This window comes from Ursus maritimus, unplaced genomic scaffold (assembly GCF_017311325.1).
Source record: "Ursus maritimus isolate PB19 unplaced genomic scaffold, ASM1731132v1 scaffold_24, whole genome shotgun sequence".
NCBI classification, from domain to species: Eukaryota; Metazoa; Chordata; class Mammalia; order Carnivora; family Ursidae; genus Ursus; species Ursus maritimus.
This window is the reverse complement of record NW_024424897.1, coordinates 39019451-39043111: the sequence shown is the minus strand read 5'-3', so window position 1 is coordinate 39043111 and position 23661 is coordinate 39019451. Positions and strand designations below refer to the sequence as shown.

The 23661-nt window shown below is 51.0% G+C and overlaps 2 protein-coding genes across 3 annotated transcripts in view; both read left to right on the top strand.

The window, feature by feature from the left end:
* Window positions 1–14034, top strand: part of PSMD11 (proteasome 26S subunit, non-ATPase 11) — a 28393-nt gene extending 14359 nt beyond the window's left edge. For both annotated transcript variants that reach the window (XM_040641000.1, XM_040641001.1), the window contains 9 exons: window positions 1667–1861; window positions 6017–6161; window positions 6969–7029; window positions 8793–8855; window positions 10954–11079; window positions 11536–11571; window positions 11826–11877; window positions 12150–12292; window positions 12396–14034. In XM_040641000.1, the coding sequence (XP_040496934.1) occupies window positions 1667–1861; window positions 6017–6161; window positions 6969–7029; window positions 8793–8855; window positions 10954–11079; window positions 11536–11571; window positions 11826–11877; window positions 12150–12292 (821 nt within the window). In that variant the 3' untranslated portion in view covers window positions 12396–14034. The remainder of the gene's footprint in view (window positions 1–1666; window positions 1862–6016; window positions 6162–6968; window positions 7030–8792; window positions 8856–10953; window positions 11080–11535; window positions 11572–11825; window positions 11878–12149; window positions 12293–12395) is intronic.
* A 4934-nt stretch (window positions 14035–18968) lies between these two features.
* CDK5R1 (cyclin dependent kinase 5 regulatory subunit 1) lies at window positions 18969–22724 on the top strand. The gene has a single exon (XM_040640999.1). It carries the CDS (start codon window positions 18969–18971, stop codon window positions 19890–19892), a length of 924 nt encoding a protein of 307 aa, XP_040496933.1. The 3' UTR covers window positions 19893–22724.
* The last annotated feature ends 937 nt before the right edge of the window (window positions 22725–23661 follow it).

The window sequence follows — 23661 nt, the reverse complement described above, 5'->3', positions numbered from 1 at the left end:
GTTTTTTAAGTTTTATTTATTTACGTGATCTGTACACCAAGTGTGAGGCTCGAATTCACGACCCTGAAATCGAGAGTCACATGCTCTTCCGACTGAGCCAGCCAGGCACCACCCCCCAAAATAACAGTTTTATTGAGATGTAATTCATAGACCATAAATTCACCCTTTTAAAAGTGTATGATCCCGTGGTTTTTAGTATATTCTTAGTTGTACAGTCATCACCACAATCTGATTTCAGAACATTTTCATCACCCTGGAAAGAAACCTCGTACCCATGTTCTCATTCCCATTATTCCCTCCCCCTGCCAGGCAACCACTAATCTACTTTCTGCCTCTATGGATATGCCTGTTCTGGACATTTCATATAAATAGAGTCATATAATATGTGGTCTTTGTGGTTGGCATCTTTCGCTTAGCATGTGTTCAGGGTTTATCCATGTTTATCCATGTAGCATGTATCACTACTTTGTTTTTATTGCTGAATATCCATTGTGTGGTTATGCCATTTGTTTTAGTCATCTTTGTGGGGTTGAAAGTGGTATCTCATTGTGGTTTTGATCTGCATTTCCCTAATGACTAGTGATGTTGAGCATCGTTTCATGTACTTACTGGCCATTTGTATGTCTTTGGAGAGATGTTTATTCAGTCATTTGCTTATTTTTTAATTGGGTTGTTTGTGTTTTTATTGTTTATTCTGGATAAAGTTCCCTTACCAGATACATGATTTGCAAATTTTTTCCTCCATTTTATGAATTGCTTTTTCATTTTCTTGAATAGTGTCCTTTGAGGCACATTTTCATTTAAAATCTATTTATTTTTAATTTAATCTTTATTTTTGAGAGACAGAGAGTGCGTGCATGTGCGTGGGCAGGGGTTAGGGAGGGGGAGAGGGAGAGAGAGAATCCTAAGCAGGCTCCATGCCCAGCTTGGAGCCTGATGCAGGGCTCAATCTTACAACCCAGATATCACGACTTGAGCAAAAATCCAGAGTTGAATGCTTAACTGACTGAGCCACCCAGCCACCCATAAGTCCCATTTATTTATTTTTTTGTTGCTTATGCTTTTGCTATCATACCTAAGAAATCATTGCCTAATCCCAGATCCCAAAGATTTATTCCTGTGTTTTGTGGGTTTAGCTCTTACATTCAGTTCTTTGATTTATTTTGAGTTATTTTTTATATATGACGCAAGTCTGTTTGGATTTGATTTTCTCATCTGAGATGGGAAGAAGGTGTATTTGGAGAGCATTGGCATGTCCAGAACTCTTTCCTTCCCCGACCAACCTTAGTGCCTGCCATTTCTTACGTAGTCGTATGATTGCTAGATGGGAAGAGAATGAGATCTAGTGGCTGTCTGAACTGAATAAGTAGTTTCAGCATGTCGGTGGAGATTCTCATTATATTCAAATCTTTGAAGGAAGCTTATAGGACTTTTGGCTCTCATGTTGTCATTAGTATGCTGAAAACTTCAAAGAGATTCGTGTTTCTCTTTGGGAAGATAGCACGTTAATAAAAAAATTTAATTCTTGCAAATAGACCACCTCTCTTTGAGTCAGGCAGGTTTCTTTATCCTGAGTGTTCTTGGGAGGGTGGGAGAGTGAGATGTTATAGTATTAAGGTATTAAGATTATGGTTAACAAAGGGGTATATATCTTTTCCTGCTCCAGGTTCTCAGCTGCTGCGGGAGTTGAAAAAGATGGATGACAAAGCCCTTTTGGTGGAAGTACAGCTTTTAGAAAGCAAAACATACCATGCCCTGAGCAACCTGCCGAAAGCCCGAGCTGCCTTAACCTCTGCTCGAACTACAGCAAATGCTATCTACTGCCCCCCTAAATTGCAGGCCACCTTGGATATGCAGTCAGGTAACACCCTAGCTACTCATGGGATGTTTTCTTAAAGCTCTTCTTATTTCACAGTGGGGTGTAGGGGGATGGGAATAGAGAATGTAATTGGCCTATTCCACTCAAGCTTGTCAGAGAAACCCAATTAGAAGGTGCCCTCCCTCCTATTAACTTGTTGTTAACTGTCTAAAATATATTAAGAAAATGCTTATCTGTGGCTGGCCAGGCAACCTGTTTGTTATAGCCAAGACCCTTACACGTTTAAAAAAGCTCCTTTAACTTCCATCTTAGGCACTCATTTAGGGGGTACCATTTCTCTCCAGGGTTAGACTAACCCAAGTCTCTTGTCACTTGGAGACCTTGGTAAATAAAGCATGTTGGGCTTTTCCAAAGGGCCTCAGATCAGGGCTAAGGAAAGCCGCCTCCACTACCCTGCATTTCAGTTGAGTGTAGTGGATACCTTTCTGATGGAGTGTGTGAGTCGTGGGGCTTAGAGGTCATGGATTGGCAGTGGAATGCTTTTTCTCGTGGTCAGTAGCTTTTATTAGTCTTAGTTTATCATCATTATGGAAGGAGCACTGGAATTGGAGGCCGAAGACTTGTGTAAGTCCTGGCGTTACCTCCCTGCAATCTTTTTTCCATATTTGTGTAAGAGCAAGAATGTGTAAGAGTAGGCTGCACTCCCAGCTTATCAGGTATTGTGAATAGCAAATGGCTTATTTTGTCATTCAGAGATTAAGAGCAGGAGCTCTACAGACCACCTTTCCTAGGTTGAAATTTTGGTTCTGCCAATTTGATTCTGTCAAATTTTGGTTCTGTGTGACCTGGGCAAGTTATTTAATTTATCTTTAGTTCATCTGTAAAATGGTGATAGTGTAGTAATCGTACCTCCCCATAGGATGGTGGTGAGGATTCAGCGAGATGATGAATGTGAAGCCCTTACCTCAGTACCTCGCTTTGACCAATATTGGCACTTTCTTTAAGCTGCTCCTCTTTCATCATGCCTGTCCCTCAGGGATTAGAGACGAATTTGCATCGGATTTCGCAGTGGAGATAGAGGCCATGTTGACATGAGCCCTTCCCTCTTTCCTCTCCAGAATTTGTATCACAGCCCAGTTTGCTCCATATTAAGAATGATTCTTTCACCTGTCCTTTTGTTCCATTCTAAGTCTTCAGTCTTTCTTCTCCACTTGTATCTTCCTCTTAGTCCTTGAACTGCCCCAGCTGCAAAAAGCACAGCCCTTTCTCCTAAATTGCTGTCTTCTTTTCTGTGAAGTTTCTTGAAAAAGTTGAAAGAGTATCCTTACTTTTGGGGTCTCTTTTGACTCCTTGAAAGAAGTCAATAACTCCCCTATAACTTCTGCCTTTTAGGGGGAAGTTGATCCTGTTGAACACTCTAGACTTCTTTGAGATCACTGTCTTCCTCATTCTCCTCCCTTGACTAACTGTCCTTGGTCACACTTTGCTGTTTCCTGTTCCTTCTGACTTTTAAGTGTGGGTGTTCCTCAGTGTTGTTTTCTTAGTTTTTTCCCCTTCCTGTTCTCTGTTTCCTGTCTAAAATGCCGTCCTCACCCATGGCATTAGCTGCTGCACGCTCTCGTGGTCTCCTCACTTAGATCCTCAGGAGCTTCCCTTTCTCCTCAATTCTAGATTCGGATTTCCAGCTGCATAGTGGACATTCATACCTAAATGCCTTATAAGTGTCTCAGCCTCAACAGGTCAAAAAGCAAAGTTATTATCTAACTACTCCCTCAGCCTTTTTTCCCTATTCAAGTTAATGGTATCATTATTGATTTAATATTACTCAAGCTATTGTCTTTGGAGTAATTTTGACTCCTTTTTCTCCTCACCCCTCATCTCCAGTCAGTTGCTAGATCAGGTGGAGTCTGTCTCCAAACCTACCCTTTCTTTTCCATCTCTGCAGTCACTGCTCTAATGAAGGCCTAGGCCTTTGGAGCAATCTTCTGCTGATCTGACTGTCCCTGATCGCTTTTCCCAATCCACTTTTTTTAACTGGCCCCAAAGTCATTTTTCTCAAACACAGATCAGATCATGTAACTCCTTTGAAATTCTCCAGTGGTTCCCCATTATCCCCAGGCTACATTTTACTTTAACATGGTGTGCAAAAGGAAGGCATCTTTTCCTTTTTATCAGTCACCAAATGACTTCATGTGTTCTTGCTTTTGTGCCTTTGTGTATTTTGTCTTCTTTGCATGGAAATTCCCCTTCTCATCTCTCCCCTTGGTAAACTCCCATGTATCTTTCCAGATCTAGTTCATATGTCTCCTCTGCAAACCCTCTTTAGTGCTTTGTTTTCTTTTGGACTTCCCCGCTCAAAGCTATATTCTTTTGTACGTATTATGGTACTAATCTTGTTTCTGTTTTGGTGACTGTCTTTCCCACTGTGATACTATGAGCTTCATGAGGGCCTTTTATTCACACTTACTTCCTCCGTAATTGTATCAGTGCCTGGCAGATCGTAGAGATTTGTTAATACTTGTGTTGAATGAGTGACAGTTTAGTTTTTTGTTTTTGTTTTTATTTTTCTTATTTTTATTTTTTTTTTAAGATTTTATTTATTTATGTGACAGAGAGACAGCCAGCCAGAGAGGGAACACAGCAGGGGAGTGGGAGAGGAAGAAGCAGGCTCATAGCAGAGGAGCCCGATGTGGGACTCGATCCCAGAACGCCGGGATCACGCCCTGAGCCAAAGGCAGACGCTTAACGACTGCGCTACCCAGGCGCCCCTGTTTTTGTTTTTAAATAACAACCCTCATATACTAGCCACGATGCTTGGAGTGCTAATGTGGGCCCTATTTATTAACGTATTTGGGAAAGCAGTACAGTTCTTGGGCCTTATTTTACTTTTTTTTTTTTTCTTAAACCAGTCTTACTGTGGGTCTCTGGTCTGTTCTCTTCTAGCTCTGGACCAGGAGGCACGGGGAATGGGGATTTATCTCCTTTAGTTTAGCAGTGTTAATAGTTTGTTGGGCATTCTTGAGGGAGCTCAAGAGAAGGGTGGATTTTCTCCAGCTCTCTGTAGGTAAGAACAGTAGAGAAGAAGGGTCTGATTCCTTTAGCCTCAAAATGAGAGGCTTCTTGGGTAGAGTAAAAACTACCGGGGTGTGGCACATATCACTCAGTAAATGGAATTAAGTCAGAAGTTCCCAGATGGCGTGGAGGCACACAGTTAAGTGACAGGTGGGTTAAAAATGTGCTGAAACGTTTTTTCCTTGGGTCATATGTAAGCAGTTTCATCTTTTTACTTCAAGGTGCTGAATATTTTCTCTGTGTACCTTGATGTGAAAAATGTTGGGAAGCACTGTGGTGAACAAGGGGGGCTGAGGTTTGTAACGTCATCAGGGGCTAAAGCCGGGTTAGAACTGACACGCTCTGAGGACTCAGATGCCTCCCAAGCTAGAAAGATCTAAATTTCATGTTATCCCAAGTGATAGCATAGGTCGGAAGTAACAGCAGGTTCATTCGAAGTTGGCCTCATTGGGGTTGACCCAGCTTCTAAACAGTAGAGACTTGTTTAGATAGATACGCTGTGGCATCTCAGCCTGAGGAAGTGCCGCTGAACCGCGTGCAGTTCAGTTCATCTCGTGCATCTGGAGAATATGAAATCTGTATATTGATTGCATCTGGGCAGAAGCACATCTATAAATGACAACTATCTGAAGCGAGAGTATAAGAAGTTGGATTTTTTTTCTCTTACGAGAGCTGCTTACATACAAAAATGTCAAGCTTAGAAAAGCTGTCGTAAAGAAATGTTATTAAAACGGGTTATACAGGCAGTCCAGGGATGTTTGGGTCAACTTCCTGACTCGTGAGGGTGATGTCCTGGAGGGTAACTATGGCCTTTTCTAGTGGCTTCAAAAGATAGCAGAACCTCAGTGGTGATGAGAAGCATGGGGAAGGATGTTAATGTGTAGTTTTTAGGATCCCCTTTAAGTAGGATCTCTAACTCCTTCGGGATTTATATTGTCAAGATGACTGAACTCATCCCAGCTTTACCACTAGCTGGCAGTGACTTTGGGGCAGGTCCTTTATTCTTTCCTGACCTCATCACTAAGTAGATGAGATTGGGGTAGATTTTGGAAGCTCTTCCCGGCTCTGATCTTTGATGGGTCTGTTATCTCATATGGTTTTTACTCCTTTCTTTTCAATGTCCAGGTATTATCCACGCAGCAGAGGAGAAGGATTGGAAAACTGCGTACTCCTATTTCTATGAGGCATTTGAGGGCTATGACTCCATCGATAGCCCCAAGGCCATCACATCTCTGAAGTACATGTTGCTGTGCAAAATCATGCTCAACACGTAGGTGCACAGTAACTCGGGTCACAAGGGCTCCGGTTCCGCACCGCACACAGCGCGCACGGGGAGCTGGGCTGCGTAGAGGCAGCAGCTGCCGCCTCCGGGGCTGGTCGACACGGAGTGGGAGGAGCGAAGGCGTTCCAGAGCACTTTTGCTGCTAGGCTCTGAGAATCAGGGAGACAGATGAGAGCAGTCTCCTTTCCAGACTCTTGGAGTGTGCTCATCATCCTGCAATTATTCTGACCAGGGAGTTGCTGAGCACCAGACAGAGAGGGCCTGGAAATAGCTCAGGGTCCAGCACTGGCCAGCTGGGCCACCCAGAATGAGGGTGGGTTAAGGAAGACGTGAGGGAGAGGCTTGAGAAGGGGAACAACAAACAGCAAGTAGGACAGAACTTTTTATAAGGAATTCTGCAGAATTGATCCACATTCCTTTGGGAATAAATGTGGTATTGACTAGGACTTTCTGGATCTTTGCATTATACAGGGGTTGTGTTTTAATAAGACCTGTTGTCCCGGGATTTGACTTAAATTTATTACCCTGCCCGTTGGGTCTGTTAGTTTTGGTACATTCAGTGTGGCGTTCTTTTTAATGCTGGAGTTTTTCTACTCTTCAGTGCTGAGCTTGGGCCTAGAGTAGAGAAAGCCTGGCTTCTGTGAGGTGAGGGACATAATGGGTTTAGGGGTGGGCACTCTTACCTCCGTGGGCAGTCTTCTCAGTGGAATTCTGAGAAAAAGAAATTTGCCTAAACCTATACTTAAAAACATAACGTCCTGGAGCAGTGACCAAGTATGTCTGTTTTTTTTCTAGCCCAGAAGATGTCCAGGCTTTGGTGAGCGGGAAGCTTGCGCTTCGGTATGCGGGGAGGCAGGTAGGGAATGCCTTGACTGCAGTTCTCACCTCTACTCGCTCTGCAGCCAGTACGTCGCCATGATGCCCGGTGAGACCGGTGCTCTTGCGGTCTCCATTCTGTATTCTCTGCGTAGCCCCCCCCTCCTCCGGCCACACCTTTTCCCTGAAGCCCATTCTGTGTATTTTCTATACTGTTAAATCCTTGGCCTGGAGAGTCAGTGTTTGGTACTCTTACGGACGTCAGGTGGTTTGACGAGTTATAGAACTGAAGTGTAGCATTTGCACAAGTGAGGCTGCATTTAACTTTGACCAAAAAATTTATCCGTCATGAGCCTGACATGCAAGCTTGTAACATGTACAGAATAGGAAATGTTGGATTCTCCATGAGTCTGGAGCCTGGTAAGGTCTGGTACACATGTGCTTTATAGGGAGGCCGAAGGGCTTGGTGCAGAAACTGGATTTTGAAGGCTCACCCAAGTGCTTCTCAGTACCTTTCCACTCATGTCCTGAGTTTTGAGTGTGGTTCAAGAGGCCTTTGATAGTCGGTAGCCCCTTTGGTGCCTGAGTAGGTATGAATATGACCTGTGTAAAGGTGGTCTCAGACGCCTGGACCATCCCTTCTTTGTACTTTGTTTGATTATAAAAAAAAGTAAAAGTAATCTTTCTAGATTTCTAATGCAGTTGTCTCTAAACAATAGACACATTAGCAATCTCACATCTTTGGAGGAATGGCCACAACAGATGGTTTCTTCTTTTCTACAAGTGGCCCTAGTTTTGGGCTCCTAGTTTTGACCACAGGAGTAGTTGTTATTACTGTAGTGAAGGACTCACAGCCCTATCTAGAGTTAGAGTTGAGGAGAACGGGCTACGAGAGGTCATGTGTCCGGGACAGGGTCAGGTAACTATTAAATGGTAGAGTCAGATTTTAAACTTTAGTTATCTGGCTCTTAGTTCCAGGCTTTTCTTACTCTGACATTTGTTCTGTCTTAGGGGACAAATGCTGAGACAGACCACACTAATGCTTAGTTTTGCACCATTTCAAAAGTTTGCCATATAACACACACCATCCTTACATAAGGGCATAGGCTGCTACCAGAGGAGCTCCTTCTGGTCCTTTGTACGCTGATGACAGCTGTCAAGCAGGAGTCAGAACAGACTCCCAGAAAGATTGCAGATTTCTTGCTGAATGGAGATTTGATAGTTTGGTGAGGTGCCTTTTATAACCAGGTTAGAAGGTGACCTCAGCCACTGATTGTACCTTCATCCCTCTGTGGCATTTTAACATTGAGTGTAATATGTAGAATTTTGGTGTCTCAACCCTAATGAAAGTAGACCTTGGCTCATGTTCTGTACCACACCTAGCAGAATGAGACTTGTATGACCTGAGTCTAAGGGCAGGAAAGAGTCTGTGGGCTTTGGGGATAAGGAGCCTTGGAGGAGGGGGGAAGAGATCACAGTTCTCTGGTCATTTTTTCTTTTAGCTTGTCATCTTTGGAGAATGCTATATAAGGGCCTTTTTCTTTTTTCTTTCTTTCTTTTTTTCTTCTTAACTTTCTATTTCCTAGTATTTTTAAGTTATTTCAGATTTCAAAGGGAAACTGGTTGGGACATAGTGGCGGTGGTGGCTTTTATTCCCTGGCCTCTGAAGAAGATCACTGGTGGGGTGGGATCCTCCTTGTAGCCAGAAGTTGTGTGGACATAGCATACTGCTTAGGACGTTTATTGGGTGGGATGCGGGTGTGCAGAATAGATCACCGTCACTGTTTTTCTCTTTACTCTTAGACAGAAGCATTAAAATGTGTGGCTCAGGCAAGCAAGAACAGATCACTGGCAGATTTTGAAAAGGTAAGCGTGGTATTGGGTTGGTAGGGAATGGTGGAGGAGAGGGGCATTTACGTGCTTAAAAAAAAACCTTTTTATTTGTAAATAATTACAGTTTCACAAGAATTTTCGAAGATAGTACACAGTAATCTCATGTACCATTCACCCAGGTTGCCCAGTGGTTACATCTGAATTATAGTACAGTGTCAAACCCTGGAAATAGCTCAGCATTTTTGTACAGTGAAACTTGTTGAGTTGTAATACCTCATTTATGTATAGTGCCTTTCAGTTTCAGAAAGCTCTTCCATTGGGGGCATCTGGGTGGCGCAGTCAGTTAAGTGTCTGACATGATCTCAGGGTCCTGGGAACTAACCCCACGTTGGGCTCCTGCTCAGCGGGGAGCCTGCTTCTTAACTCTCCCTCTGTCCCGGCCCCCCCACCTCTTGCTCTGCTCTCTCAAATAAATAAATAAAATCTTTTAAAAAAGATGTTCTTTCATCCTTTTTCACTTTGATTTTTCACAACATACCTCTTCTCTGCATTTTTAGGTTGAGGGAACTGGGGTTCAGTGAGGGTGCCTAAAGCCCCACAGCTCACCTGTCAGGGACCGACGCAGGCCTGGCACTTGTTCCTCAGGCCATGGCTGTAGGGTTCCCTTCAGCTCCACAAATGCCAGCTCTGCTTCTCGGGGGGCAAAAGAGAAGTCTTGATGTGTGCAAACAGACCAACAGACACTTCCTGAGGTTGACGTTCCGGGCTTGCTTTGCCTCTGGTGACTTTTACTTATTGTTAGCAGAAGTTTGAAAAGGGAGGAAAACATGCCTAAGCAGTAGAGTGAGCCTTGTACGTTCTCTTCCGAGCCTCTTTTCTCTTAGTCTGAGCTTAATGATCAGTTTAATAAAAACAAACATAGATCTAGGAAGAAAAACCTAGTGTGGACGGAGGCTAGAGTTTGGCTCTGGCTTTCCCCAAGATTCATCATCTTCGTTGAGCTTTCTTGCCAGTTTCACTTCCTTACTTGGCGTGATTTGCTTGCTTCTCTTAACACCTTATAGCACAGCTGACATGAGGCTGGATATTGAGACCATTCCTCAAACTAAATAAATTACATACCTGAATGAACAAAATAGACTAGATCATTTTATCCTAAAGTTTGGGATGTTTGATGGGACATTTCTCTTAGTAGGGGTTCCTTGGGGTAAGGGTCTGGGAAACACGAGGGCTAAACAAAATCAGGTGTTTTGCTGTTAACTGCAGAACTGTATGCTGATGTGTTTGTGAAACTCCACGAGCCAGTTGTGGGATTCAGCATATTCCATTTTTTATTTCTTATATTTTAAAGGAAGAGTGAGCAAGAGAGAGAGCAAGCTTGCACGCACAGAGGGGGAGGAGCAGAGGGAGAGGGAGAATCTTAAGCAGGCTCCATGCCCAGTCCAGCATGGGGCTGAATCTCACGACCCTGAGATCTTGACCTGAGCCAAAATCAAGAGTTAGAAGCTTAACTGACTGTGGGGCGCCTGGGTAGCGCAGTCGTTAAGCGTCTGCCTTCGGCTCAGGGCGTGATCCCGGCATTATGGGATCGAGCCCCACATCAGGCTCCTCCGCTAGGAGCCTGCTTCTTCCTCTCCCACTCCCCCTGCTTGTGTTCCCTCTCTCTCTGGCTGTCTCTAACTCTTCAAAAAAATAAAAATAAAATCTTTGGGAAAAAAAAAAAAAGCTTAACTGACTGAGCCACCCAGGTGCCCCAAGCATTTTCCATTATTTAAACTCAGAATTATTACTACTGTTTTTACCTGGAGACCCTGTTTGCTCTGGGATACCTGCGGAGAACTGCTTGTGTAGTGGATTTGGTTTTCAAGCTGAGCTGTTCTTGGGGCTACACGGTTTGAGCTGTCAGCGTCTGGCTTTCCGACAGAAAGATGGTGCCTAGAAAGGGCTGCATCTTTTAGTTCCTGATGTTTCTTTTCTTTTGCCTTCTGTCATAACTCTTCTTTCATCTCAAAAGCTCTAGAACTTCAGTCACCCCTATGTTTACAAGGTCTGGCAGACTACTTAGGAAGCCAGGAGTGGCGTGGCTTCGGGTGCTTCTCTGTGCCAATCTTGTGACCGTCTTTCTTGGCAGGCCCTGACAGATTATCGGGCAGAGCTCCGGGATGACCCAATCATCAGTACACACTTGGCCAAGTTGTACGATAACTTACTGGAACAGAATCTGATCCGAGTCATTGAGCCTTTTTCCCGAGTCCAGGTAAGGACTCTCCTGGGGACTCTCGCTCTTCTCTGGCTAGGCGTCCTCTCTAGTCCCCTCCCTTCCCACACCTATCCAGAATAGGAACTTGCTTCCAAGACTGGTGGGCAAGAGGCTTGGGCTTTTCTTGACACAGGAATAAGAGTTGAGGGGGTGCTATGGGGTGGAGGCTGGTGAATTGCCCCTGCTTGTCCCGAGTGCAGTCCCTTCCTTCTGTAGTCACCGTGCATGTGGTAGACATCTGTGTATGGGGCGTGTGGGACGGGAGTGTGTATTGTCTAGTGATGGGAGGCAGGCAGACGGACAGCATGAGAGGCCTGAGCATGACCAAAGAGAGTCTGCCCCGGGGAGACACTCGGCAGGGTTTCAGGACACAGCAATCCCATCCTCGCTCTGCCTCCATGTTAGAGGCCAAAGTAGGGCTCTCAGTGTTGCTGTCTTTGCCTTTTCTTATAGATTGAACACATATCTAGCCTCATCAAACTCTCCAAGGTAAGGAGTCCTGAGCTTGTCTTGGGGGTAGGGACGGGAAAGGGGCCTGTGGAGGCGGTTAGCATTTCCGTTCAGTGGGCCTTGTTGGAAAGTCCTCAAACTTCATAGTATGGAATGGGGACCGTGAGCTCAGAGCGAGTTACGTTGTTGCTGTTTGGTTTACAATCCATTTGCCCTTTTATACAGAACTTTCTTGTCAATGTGATCTTTGACTAGTGAATACCGGTCCCTTTAATCAAGTGCTTTGATTTTAGGCTGACGTGGAAAGGAAATTGTCACAGATGATTCTTGACAAGAAATTTCATGGTGAGTAACAGCGGTGAAGCGGTGGACGTGTTGCGCTCTTGTTTGTCTTGAAAGGAGATGTTCCGTTTGTTTCACCTGGTGGCTCCCTGGGACCCTCGCCCGTCCTACCCCTGGGATGAGAGAGCATAATAAACATGCCCCAGCGGAACGGAGATGATTTCTGGTTCTCCTCCTTTCTGGAGAAAGGGAGGCAGCTAGGGAGCGGGCCGCTTCTCAGGTGCCTTTGTGTCTAATGCCGCCTTTTACCTGGGTTGCCCTTGTGTTTCCTGCAGGGATCTTGGACCAGGGGGAGGGTGTCTTGATTATTTTCGATGAACCCCCAGTAGATAAAACTTACGAAGCTGCTCTGGAAACAATTCAGAACATGAGTAAAGTAGTGGATTCCCTCTACAACAAAGCCAAGAAATTGACATAGGTGAGTGCTGGCCCGGGCCGCGCCGTCTCCTGCCCGTCCGCACTGAAGGCCTCTGGCGGCCTCGCAGCCTCCCCGACTGACGCCGCTCTGTCTTCTCTTGCAGAGTTGGGTCTGTAGCGGTCCTTTGGAGAGTGCGTGTGGCGGGAGAGCGGAACCTTTGGGGAAAATGCTAGGAGATTCTTTTTTCTTTTTGTTCTACTTTTCGCTCGGAAAGTTTTTAAATCCTCACTTGGTGCATCTGTATTCCAGCCAATAGGTGGGCCAGTTTTCATGTAATCTTCACTGGCCCAACTTGGGAGTGGGGAAATTGCTTAAAAAAAAAGAAAAAGAAAAAAAAAAGGTTATTCTAAATAAAAGGAAAAAGGCTTACACTACCTAAAGCTGTGCTCTCTGCCTCCTGGGAGAGGGCCGCAAAGCCAGGCGCCCCGCCAGCCACTGGGGCTCCTAATCCATCTGCGGGGCGTCACCTCTCCTCCTCTTCAGAATTGGGTGTTTGCCTGACCATCAAAGCAACGACTTTTTATTCTGTTTGTACTGAACCAAAACAAACAACTGTGTATAGACTGCTGTTTTCTTTTTTTATTTGAAACGAGGCGTTTCGGTGTTCTTTCCCCTGCCACGTGGCCTGTCACCCGCCCTTCCCCCCAGCAATGGCTCCAGCAGACTGGCCCGAGGGCCCGCCGCCGCCGCCGCCGCCGCACCTGCACCTGCACAGCTCCGCGCCGACCTGTGGAGGAATGGGGACGAGGCCAGGAGCTAGTGTCCACCAGGGCCACACGGGAGCAGTGTGGGCCCTCAGGGGGCCTGCTGTGCATGTGGCTCTTTTTAACACAGTAAACTAGATTAGACGTCAGTGTTTTAATTGCCCTTCTCCTCTGCTCTTCTCTCTGTCCATTCTGTTTCCCTTCTCAACCAGGAGACCATCCCATGTCTCTCTTCCTCCCTCCTTCCCCTCCAGGGGAGTCAGGCTGTCTGAAATCCATCAGCTTCTCTCCCTGTCCCACTCCTCCTGCTGCTGTCAGATGGATTTAGTCTTTTTTTAAACAAGTGAACATTGGAAATGAGACTGTGGGGTGTGGGTTTCTCTTTCTTTCCTTTCCTTCCTTCCTTTCTTTCTTTCCTTTCCTTCCTTCCTTTCTTTCTTTTTCTTTCTTTCCTTCTTTTTTTTTTTTTTTTTTTGTTTGTTTTTATAAACCTTCGTTGTTGGGTTTTCGAGCAACCTCATGTCCCCCTCCCAGGGAGCTGCTTTATTTACCTCTTAGAAACCGAACAGCTGGGGGGTAGAGCACTGTATTTCAGCATGCTTTGTTTTATGATGAGATCACATGGTGAGGCTTTCGTGCCATTTGGGCAGGTAAGCTTCTGTACCTCTGTCGTGCCCAGCTCTGTTTCTTCCTCCCAGCTGTCTTCTCTTTTCCTCCTCCCCTCATGCCTCCTTCCTGCTGGCCTCCTTCTCTCTTTCTTTCCCTTTCTCAGATTATCCTTCCAGGTTTTCGTAATAAATTTATATTTTGTAAAAGGATTTTGTTGTACCAGGTTTTGCATCCTCACTGAATCTGACTGGCTTTTACTTTCCTCTCCAAAATCAGGTTTTTGTTCTCAACATCTCTCCCCATCATGTCCAGTCACTGTTTTGGTTTTGGCACCATCAATATCAAATGTACAAACGGTTCTTGCTAACCAACACCAGGTATATCTGATGTTCAGATGAGTTCCAATAAAAACAATTTTTTTTTCAAAAAGTGTCCTTTCTTGAGTGCTGGAGGGCTTCTGAGCAAGTCCACACAGCTCTAGCCTTCTAGACCGGCCAAGCTCTGGTACCTCATCTACTTCGTGGGAGACCTTGAGAGCTGGGGTAAAGTGGGGGGCCTTGGCTAAGAAAGTTGGTCGGTGAGGTCTGAAATGGGAAGTGGTGTGCAGGGATCCTTCTGTTTTTCCAAGGCAACATGGGCCAGTGAGGACAGGGGTTTGGGCTGGAAGATTCTCTGCTGCGACCGTGTGAGGGTTTTATGCCGTCCTGCCAGTGCAGGTGCCTGCAGAGTCCTGACGTTAAGTTGCTGTTTTGTTTTTAGTTGAAATCTTCAAAAGCTGTGATTTTCGTACTGCCCCTCAGACCCTGGCAGCAGTTCTTCTGAGGGGCTCCGAGGCCAGCGGGGGGGGGGGGGGGGGGGGGGCTCTTGCTGCCACTTCCACTCCAGTCCCAGCTGCTCTTGCTACTCTGTTTCAGTTTTGTAGAGTCTCTGTATAGTTTCACTTGCAGGAAGAATGTTGCTTCCCTAAAGGACTGTAAGGACTGTTCCCAAGCATCCAGCCCTGCAGCTGGGGAAGAGGGGAGGGTTTCTCAAGCCTAGGGCGGCCCCCAGGGGCTCGGTCGGCAGCAGCCCTTCCTCTGCTCCCTTTGCGGTTCTGACAACCTTCTAGACCTGTGCTGTCCACTGTGGAGCCACTGGCCACACGTGGCTGTGGAGCCTTTGCCACGTGGCTGGTTCGAAGTGTGTTGCGTTGCAAATGTAAACAAAACAAACCAGACTTCGGAGACAGTATGAAAAACTGTACAATCGCTCCACTTTTTTATAGATCTGTTGAAGTATTTTGAGCGTAATGGGTTAAATAAAATATATTATTAAAACCCACCTGTTTCTTTTTATTTTTTTAATGCGGCTACTCGAAAATACTCAGATACCTATGTGGCTTGCATTTGGGCTCATGTCGTGTTTTTTTTGGACAGCGCACTCTAGACCCCCGGGGCTGCTTTTCCTTCCTGGCCTCAAGCAAGCTGGGTCGGGTGGCCCATAGGCTAGCCTGGGTCAGGCATCCTCATGTAGGGACCCTTCCTGGTGCCAAGGCTCGCCTGCACGCTAGTGAGACAGCGCGGTGTTGGGAGCAGAGGCTGCGTACAAGTTACGTAATCTGTGCTGCCCAGAAGGGCCACTAGATGCTGCTCTGTGATCCCTGAAGGAACAAGGCACGGCTTCCCCAGAAGCCGGGGCTTAGCCTTGCTTTATTTGGAGCCCATGAGGAAGGTAGCTGGCTGGGGCCTCGTCCTCTCTCGGGCTGGAATGGGGATGGGGCCATGCAGAGGACAGGGACTCTCTGGTGACACATGGGAATACCAGCCCAACAGTGCAGCTAATAAGCAGGCTGGCCCCTCTGGCGGCTAGAGGTAGGCTATAGGATAAATAGGCTGATTGATGGAGCTTTCTCCAGTTCTCTGAAGAAGACTGGGAAGAAAACAGCTCTGTTTCATGCAGCTGGGTCTGCATTCTGGGCCTTGAGTCTGCCATTTCTGGTAGAATGTTGCCCTTGCTTGCAAGTGGAGCTGTGATGGGAGCTTGAGGGTGGTGGCGGTGGTGGTGACGGTGGGGGCCTTGAAACAGTGGACACGGCAGGGGGGTTGGACAGGAGTTCCAGACAACCCCTTTCCTCAGTCACAATTGCAGGCGGGCTGGCGGTGCACGTTTTGTTCATGCCGTGCTGCACACGCGGCTTTGCCTTTGCCGAGTGTGAGGAGGCTGAGGTAGTAATGCAAAGAGCTCTTTTTGTTTTTGTTTTGTTTTTTGTTTTTTTAAAGATTTTATTTATTTATTTGACAGAGAGACAGCCAGCGAGAGAGGGAACACAAGCAGGGGGAGTGGGAGAGGAAGAAGCAGGCTCATAGCAGAGGAGCCTGATGTGGGGCTCGATCCCAGAACGCCGGGATCACGCCCTAGCAGAAGGCAGACACTAAACCGCTGTGCCACCCAGGCGCCCCCAAAGAGCTCTTTTTGAAGGTGCTGGGGAAGGCTGGCTGGACAACAGCGAGAGGATACTGGAGTGTGGCCAGACTGGAAAAGGTTCGGGCAAGTGCCTGCTGCTTTGGTTTGGAAAATGGAGTGGGGGAAAGTGGACCTTGGTACCGCCTGCCATGAATTGGAATCTTCGAAATCTAGGCATATTTTGTGAAATGGAAAGCACTTAACCTTTGCTCAACACCAGAATCTGAAGGGGAGCTTGAGAGGCAGTATGGACAAAGGCCTACTTGGGAGCTGGGCCTCTCCACCAGGGGCTGGAGGGAAAAAGGCTTTAACTTGGAGAGAAAGAGTCATTGGGCCAGGGGACCTGGAGTAGATTACTTCTTCAAGCTCTTTACTATAGGGAAGGAGGGCTGAGGACCGCTCCATTTCTTTCTTTCTCTCTTTCTTTCTTTCTTCCAAGATTTTATTTCCAGAGAGAGAGAGCACAAGCAGGGAGAGCAGCAGGCAGAGGGAGAAGCAGGCTTCTGCTGAGCAAGGAGCCCGTTGCGGGACTTGATCCCAGAACCCTGGAATCATGACCTGAGCTGAAAGCAGATGCTCAACTGACTGAGCCACCCAGGCGCCCCGAGGACCTCTCCATTTCAGAAGCAGGCAGAGGTGGTACATGGAGGAACGTTGGGGGAGAGGGGCCCGGTGAGCTAAGGGCTGAGCTAAGGGCCGGCTGTTCTCTAAGTTAAGATGACCGCTGTTGTGGATGATTCAGAAGTAGCCCTCTGGGTACAGAACAATGCATTTTCCATTATATGGTCACCAAAGTCCTTAAAGCTTTCAATTGCCACAATTGACAGAGAAATGGCTGGGTAGTACATACATTCTAGCACTTACTGACTTGAGAGCAGCATTGTTCTGCGTAGGGCATTAGGCAGAGCTGGCAGACCTGGCGCAGGTTGACAGTCTCAGGTGCTGGAGTGGCCAGGAGTCCGCAAGCCGGGTAATCTGGATTACCGCTTCCTTATCTTTTGGTCCAGAGGTGATAATCTGGATTAAGATATGGTTTTGAATCTTCTGTTTCTCTGGTTTGTGGGCAACTCTAAATCAATTCCTAGAACCAAACTAAAAGAAAAACAGATTTAGAATGGCTCTTATGAAAGATCTGAATTCTTGTCTGTGAGAGGAACTGTTCTTACTAGAGTCAGAATTTTACCATTTGACTGGCACCAGGTCTTCAAGTGATAGATACGTGCTTAGCATGAAAAACATTTAGATCAAAGGATCAGAGGCTGGTTGGAAAAGCAGTTGCTTCAGTTTTACTAGAACTGATAAGACGGCCAGTGGAAATGTCAGGTCACATTGGTGAAGGACGGGCCCATCTCTGGGGCAGCGGCCTCCCCGGGGGCCTCAGAGCCCTGTCCCAGGCGGGTGCGGGAAAGCCGGTCGCTGTTTTGTGGACCAGCGCAGAACGGCCTGCGCCCCTCTGGCCTGGATTTCTATTTACCCGGGCTCCGGCCGGTTACCTGAGCGCGGGGATAGAGGCCCCGGAGGGGAGACGTGAAAGTCGATGGGACAGTCCATCGGCCGGATGCGAGCGGCTTCAGCAAAGGCTTCGCCTCCCGCGGCCCGGGGCCTTCCTCCTCGAGCTCCCCAGCTTCTTTCCCGGGCGAAGAGGATGTAATGGGAAAAGGGATCTCGGGGCCCCGGCCGGCCTCCGTGGATGGCTTCTCGCGCGGCAGCCTCAGCCCGGGCTGGCCGCGCGTCGTCAGGGCGGGGACGCCGCCGAGAGCGCCCCCGCGGCCCGCGGCTGCGGGCGCCGCGGCGGGAACAAAGGCAGCACGTGTCTGGGCGGGGCGGCGGGCGGGTTCGGCCCTCGGCCCCGCCCCCGGCGCGCCCCCTCCCGCCCCCCGCCCGGCCCGAGCTCGGCTGCGCGGGGCGCCGGGGACTCTCACGCGGCCGGGCGGCTGCTGGCGCGGCGGCGCAGAGCGGGCGGCGAGCGGTGCGGGAGGGGCGGCCCCGAGAGGCGGGGCGGGGCCGGTGCCGCGAGTACCCGCCGCCACCGCCCGAGTCCGGGTCCTGGATGGGGTGCGGCGAGTAGAGACGCTCGGGCTCGCGGCCGCATCCCTGCCCGCACCGCGCGCGGGGGCTGGCGCTGAGGACCGCGGCGGCCCGGCTCCCAGGCCGGAGCAGGCCAGCCCGGGCCGGCGCGTGGGCCGCGCGCGCGCGCCCCCGACAGAGAGGCCGCTGAGGTGCGCGCCGGGGCGGGAGCGGGAGCGGGAGCGGGAGCGCGGCGGCGGCGAAGGCGGCCGGCGGGGGGCGGGGCCGCGGCGCCTGCAGAACCTTGGACAGAAGCTCCGGAGCCGCCGCCGCCGCCGCCGCCGCCGAGCGCGAGCCCCGCCGAGCCCCGCCGAGCGCCGGGACCGCGGGCCCGAGCCGCGGCGCGCATTGCGGAGGGAGGGCGCGGAGCGCAGGAGCCGCCGCCGCCGCCTGCCGGGTAAGCCTGTGCCTCGGGGCCGTCCGCTGCCTCCGAGGGGCCGGGGTCGGGGCCGCGCGGTGTCGAGGCGGAGGTCCCCTCCCGACCCCCCCACGCCCCGGCCGCCTCCGCCGGCGCCCGGGCCCCTCCCGCTGCCGTCCGGACCGCAGCGGCCGCGGCGAGCGGGCGGGCGGGGGGTGCCGCAGTGGAGGCGGCCGGGCTGCGGCGCGGGGGCGCGGGGCCGGGGCCAAGTCCGCGGGGGCCGCCTTGGCCAGGGTGGAGGAGCGCGGCGCCGAGCCCCGCCTGGTGCTGAGAACCATCTTGTTTTCCACGCAGATCCGAAGGGGCAGCACGCGCCCCCGGGAGCGCCCCCTCCTCCCGCCCGGGGCCGCCGCGGGCTCGCTGAGCTGTCTTTTACCTCCGGCCGGCAGGCTGGGCGCGCAGGGGCTCGGGCCCCCGCCCGGCGCGCAGCGGCACCATGGGCACGGTGCTGTCCCTGTCCCCCAGCTACCGGAAGGCCACGCTGTTTGAGGATGGCGCGGCCACGGTGGGCCACTACACGGCAGTGCAGAACAGCAAGAACGCCAAGGACAAGAACCTGAAGCGGCACTCCATCATCTCCGTGCTGCCGTGGAAAAGGATCGTGGCCGTGTCGGCCAAGAAGAAGAACTCCAAGAAGGTGCAGCCAAACAGCAGCTACCAGAACAACATCACGCACCTCAACAATGAGAACCTGAAGAAGTCGCTGTCGTGCGCCAACCTGTCCACGTTCGCCCAGCCCCCACCGGCCCAGCCGCCCGCACCCCCTGCCAGCCAGCTGTCGGGCTCCCAGACCGGGGTCTCCTCCTCCGTCAAGAAGGCCCCGCACCCTGCCCTCACCTCCGCAGGGACGCCCAAACGTGTCATCGTCCAGGCGTCCACCAGCGAGCTGCTGCGCTGCCTGGGCGAGTTTCTGTGCCGCCGGTGCTACCGCCTGAAGCACCTGTCCCCCACGGACCCTGTGCTCTGGCTGCGCAGCGTGGACCGCTCGCTGCTTCTGCAGGGCTGGCAGGACCAGGGCTTCATCACGCCGGCCAACGTGGTCTTCCTGTACATGCTCTGCAGGGATGTCATCTCCTCCGAGGTGGGCTCGGACCACGAGCTCCAGGCCGTCCTGCTGACCTGCCTGTACCTCTCCTACTCCTACATGGGCAACGAGATCTCCTACCCGCTCAAGCCCTTCCTGGTGGAGAGCTGCAAGGAGGCCTTTTGGGACCGCTGCCTCTCCGTCATCAACCTCATGAGCTCCAAGATGCTGCAGATCAACGCCGACCCGCATTACTTCACGCAGGTGTTCTCTGACCTGAAGAACGAGAGCGGCCAGGAGGACAAGAAACGGCTCCTCCTCGGCCTGGACCGGTGAGCCCTGGAGCCTGCATCATGGCTCAAGGATTCCATTCATTTTTAAAAATTTATTATTAAGCAAATCAGATTTTGTGTACAGTATGTGTCTAGCAAAGCCACCGAGGGCCTCTCCCCTCCCACCTTCTCTCCTTGGGGTTTTCTTCAGCCCTGCCAAGAACTCTGGGCGCTTTTGAACTCCTGAACCTTGTGCAAAACCCAGAAGATGTATTCAGAGCCACCCAGGCCGCTGACCTCTCAACTTTGGGAAATTCAAAGGACTGAGCTGCCTGTGCCGCCTGTGCCCTTGCTGGACCAGGGCAGGTGAGGCTGCCCGCCACTCCTGGCCCGGGAGCCGGAGAGGGGCCGCTGGCCAGTTGGCCCAGGGAGCGATTGGCGTTCCTGGTCTGAGGTCCTTTCCTGGCTCTTGTTTTGGGTCATCCGTCCTCCCAGAGGCCTGTGGAGCTGGCCACCCCGACCGAGCCACGAGTAGGATTGTGAGGCAAGGTGCCCGCCACCCTGGGACCCCTCTTCAGTCGAGGAGAAGCTGGCCTGGTACAAAGATTGGGGCCTGTCGTTTGACCATGCAACACCCTGGTTTGCTCTTTTTTCTTTTTTAGGGAGAAGGGCTTTCCTTTAGTGAAGACGTGGACCTTGCCCCCCAGCCCCCTGATCCCCCGCTCCTAGCCGTGTTGGCAGTGTTGGGTTAAGGAGCTGGTTTGACTCATTAAGTTCTTTGATTTTGGGTCCCAGCTAAAGGGGTGGGATGCAGCTGGGGACAACTCTTTTCCTGGGGGAATCTTTCATTTGACTAACGCAGCTTACTCACCCTGCAGCAAAGGCCGGGGCAGCTGCAGGTGCCCATTACCAACAGCCTGCCTTCTGGGCGGGTGGGGTGGTCGTGCCTGAGACCAGCCAGTGCCCGCCTAAGGGCTAAGGCCTCTTGCTGGTGCATGATGTGTTTCGCAGAGCCGGGGTGGGGGGGCAATGTCAGGGATCAGGGCGATGTGGTAATGATGTACCCCCTGTCCCCACCCCTGTTCATTTAAAGCTGTTTCCAAACAGTTCAGTTTCTTCTGAAGACGAAGCCTTGCCCCGCAAGGCCCAGTGAGACCACTGGATCTTGGAGACGATTCCAAGACGGGAGTAGCGCTCCTGATTGCTTCGTCCTGCTGAAATGCACCTGATCGTTTGCAGCTGCTGGTGGGGGTTTCCACCTTACTCCAGTGGCTGTGGAAACACGCGATGTGTACTTAATCAGTTTCCTTTCTAATTCTCCCAGATTGGTGGCTTGGGACTTGGGAGAGGACCGGGAGAAGGGAGTGAGCCTTCGGGAGAAGGGAGTGAGCCTTCCTCCGTGGCCGTCACTCCAGCTTTGGGGAACAAAGACCAGTGTGAAGACGCCCTGGGGCATTCTCTCTTCCAGTCCCCGTGCACCCCCTCCCCCTCCCGGGGAGTGCTGGAACCGGGGGCTGGGGGAAGGCAGAGGGTCCTTCGACATAGGATTAGGTTCCAGGTGGCTGCTGGTTTCAGCACGAGCACTACTGAAATTCACACGAACAAGAGAAAGCTGTGAAACCGAGGGCCCAGGTGAAGGGGCCTGGAGCCGAGCCCCGGCCTGCGTGTGCAGGGATGAGAGGGGGAGGGCCTGCCCGGGCGGGGATCGCGTCTGCCCCAGCTGCGCCTCGGGCCCAAGCCGAGCCTGAGCCCGTTCCGGGACTGCCAGATAATCTCCTGTGGAGCTGGAAGGAACCTGCTGGCGCAGACTTGGCCGCTGCCGCGCCTCTTCTCGGTTGGAGTTGTCACACGGCCCGTCTGTTCCGATCCTGCCGCCACGTGTGACCTGAGGTAGGAGGCCCGCGGGGGCAGCAGGCCCTGGCGGCCGGAAGAGGGAGGTTCGGGTGCCGAGGCTCCAGAGGAGGGGCGCGCGTCTGTAGTCACTCTGGCGGCGGCGGCCCACCTTGGCCTGAGACAGTGCGCTGCAGTTGCGTCCCCAGGATTCCGGTTTTGTGTGTTTCCTTCTCTTTCTCCGTATTTATTTTTTTATTTCTCGGAGGAGGTGCAAATTTCAGGAGTGGTGGGGGACGAAGGAAGCCAGTCTGTGGCTCCCCCCCACCCCCCAGTGTGAAGCCTGCCCCGTCCTCCTCCCCGCCCTTGTGCTGGTCAGTCCTGGGTGCAGGAGCCGATGGACTCCAGCGTGCGGGCAGTGAACCCATTTGACATGCTGCTATGAAGACTACTTTTAGAACAATTAAAAAAAACAAAAACTAACCTACGGGGGAAAAAAAAAACAAACCCTTTATTCTTTCATTGTTGCTTTGACAGTGATCTTGTGCATGCGAACCAGGAGCATTTTGTGTCTTAAGAAAAATAATCTTAGAACAGATGGCCGTGAACATTACACCCGGGCACAGAACCAGTCACAGGAATAATAGTTCAGGATTGGGTTTTTCTCTTTTTCTTGTAAACCTGAAGGGTTGATATATTCTTTCCATGCAGTTATTAGAATTTAGTTTTGTTCCAGCAGTTGTTAAACTTGCAATGAGAAGAAAACGTGCCATTTTTTCCACTCGGAATTATTCATCGCTGTATATTTGAAACTGCTAATTACACGTGCGGTGTATGTTGGTTCTTAGTGCAATTCGTTCTGTAGTTATTCTTTGACCAAACCGTGGGTATTGTTAATATTAATTTATATTTGTCTCATTCTGTATGTATGTGTAGTGTGTTTGTAAGTATGTGTGGTTTATAATCTGACAAGGTCATGAAGCTCAGTTTGGCTGTAATTTAATTCCCTTTCCCTTATTTTTATTTATTTTTGTACTGTGCTGATTAAATAAAACGCACTGACCACCCATCCCTAGGCCTCTTGTCACTCACGAGCAGGCTGGGGCCCCTTTTATAAATGATTCCCGAGCTTTGTATGGGGGGGGGGAGGGGAGGGGCTGGGCGAAGGGAGGGCCGGTCTCGGGGAGAGGGCTTAACCCGCGCGTTCGAGTTAAGGCGATTAAGAGAGAAGCACAGGTTAAGTCAGCTTGGGCTTAGCTGGGCCAGGGCGGGCAGGAGTTGCTCCTCAGAGGCTGGCTTGGCAGAACTGGGTGACCGGGCCCTGCGGCCAGAGGGGACTCCCGATCAGGCCCAGGCTCGGCCCAGTGAGGGCTGACGCCGTGGCTCCCGCAGGGGCACCAGGCCCCAGTGGCCCTCGTGGAGCTTGGCTCTGAGGCGGCTGCCCCACGTATCCTGGGCCTGGCTCTGCTCAGCGCCGGGGGCCCGGAGGCTTCCTCCCCGGCTGGCGGCTGTGGAGTGGTCTCCACGTGGCTCAGCGCTGCCATTGAGCTCGGTGCAGGTTTCCAAGAGCGAGGAGTCCAGCCCTGGGGCTTCCAAATGAGCAGCCACCCCAGGCCATGATTGTGGCCAGCGTGGGGCCCCCTACCGGTGGTACGGCCCGTGGTCCGTGCCGGCTCCTGCCACCAGCCTAAGTTTCAGCCTCTCGTGGACTTGAGCCTCAGCAGCGTGGACTCGAGCCTCCCCAGGGCCTGCACCCCGTGGTCCCGAGGCGCCCCTGGACGCCAGGGAGGCTTGTCCACCCAGGTTGCCCCTTGGGAGTGGTCAGCTTTGTGATCGGGCCACTGGCTTTTCTCAGGGCCTCTCTCCCTCGGTCTGAGTCACAGAAGCTGCACTGCGTGGTGTTTGTCACCGAGGACGGTGACGGGCGGCCCTTGGGTGCTGGGGAGGCTCTGTGGTCTCTGCGGGGCCTTGCTTACCTGCAGCTTCGCCCCCGCCCCTGCCCC

Excerpts from the sequence above, each read along its gene's own strand:
- CDK5R1 (XM_040640999.1), top strand. The coding sequence starts at position 18,969 with ATGGGCACGGTGCTGTCCCTGTCCCCCAGCTACCGGAAGGCCACGCTG.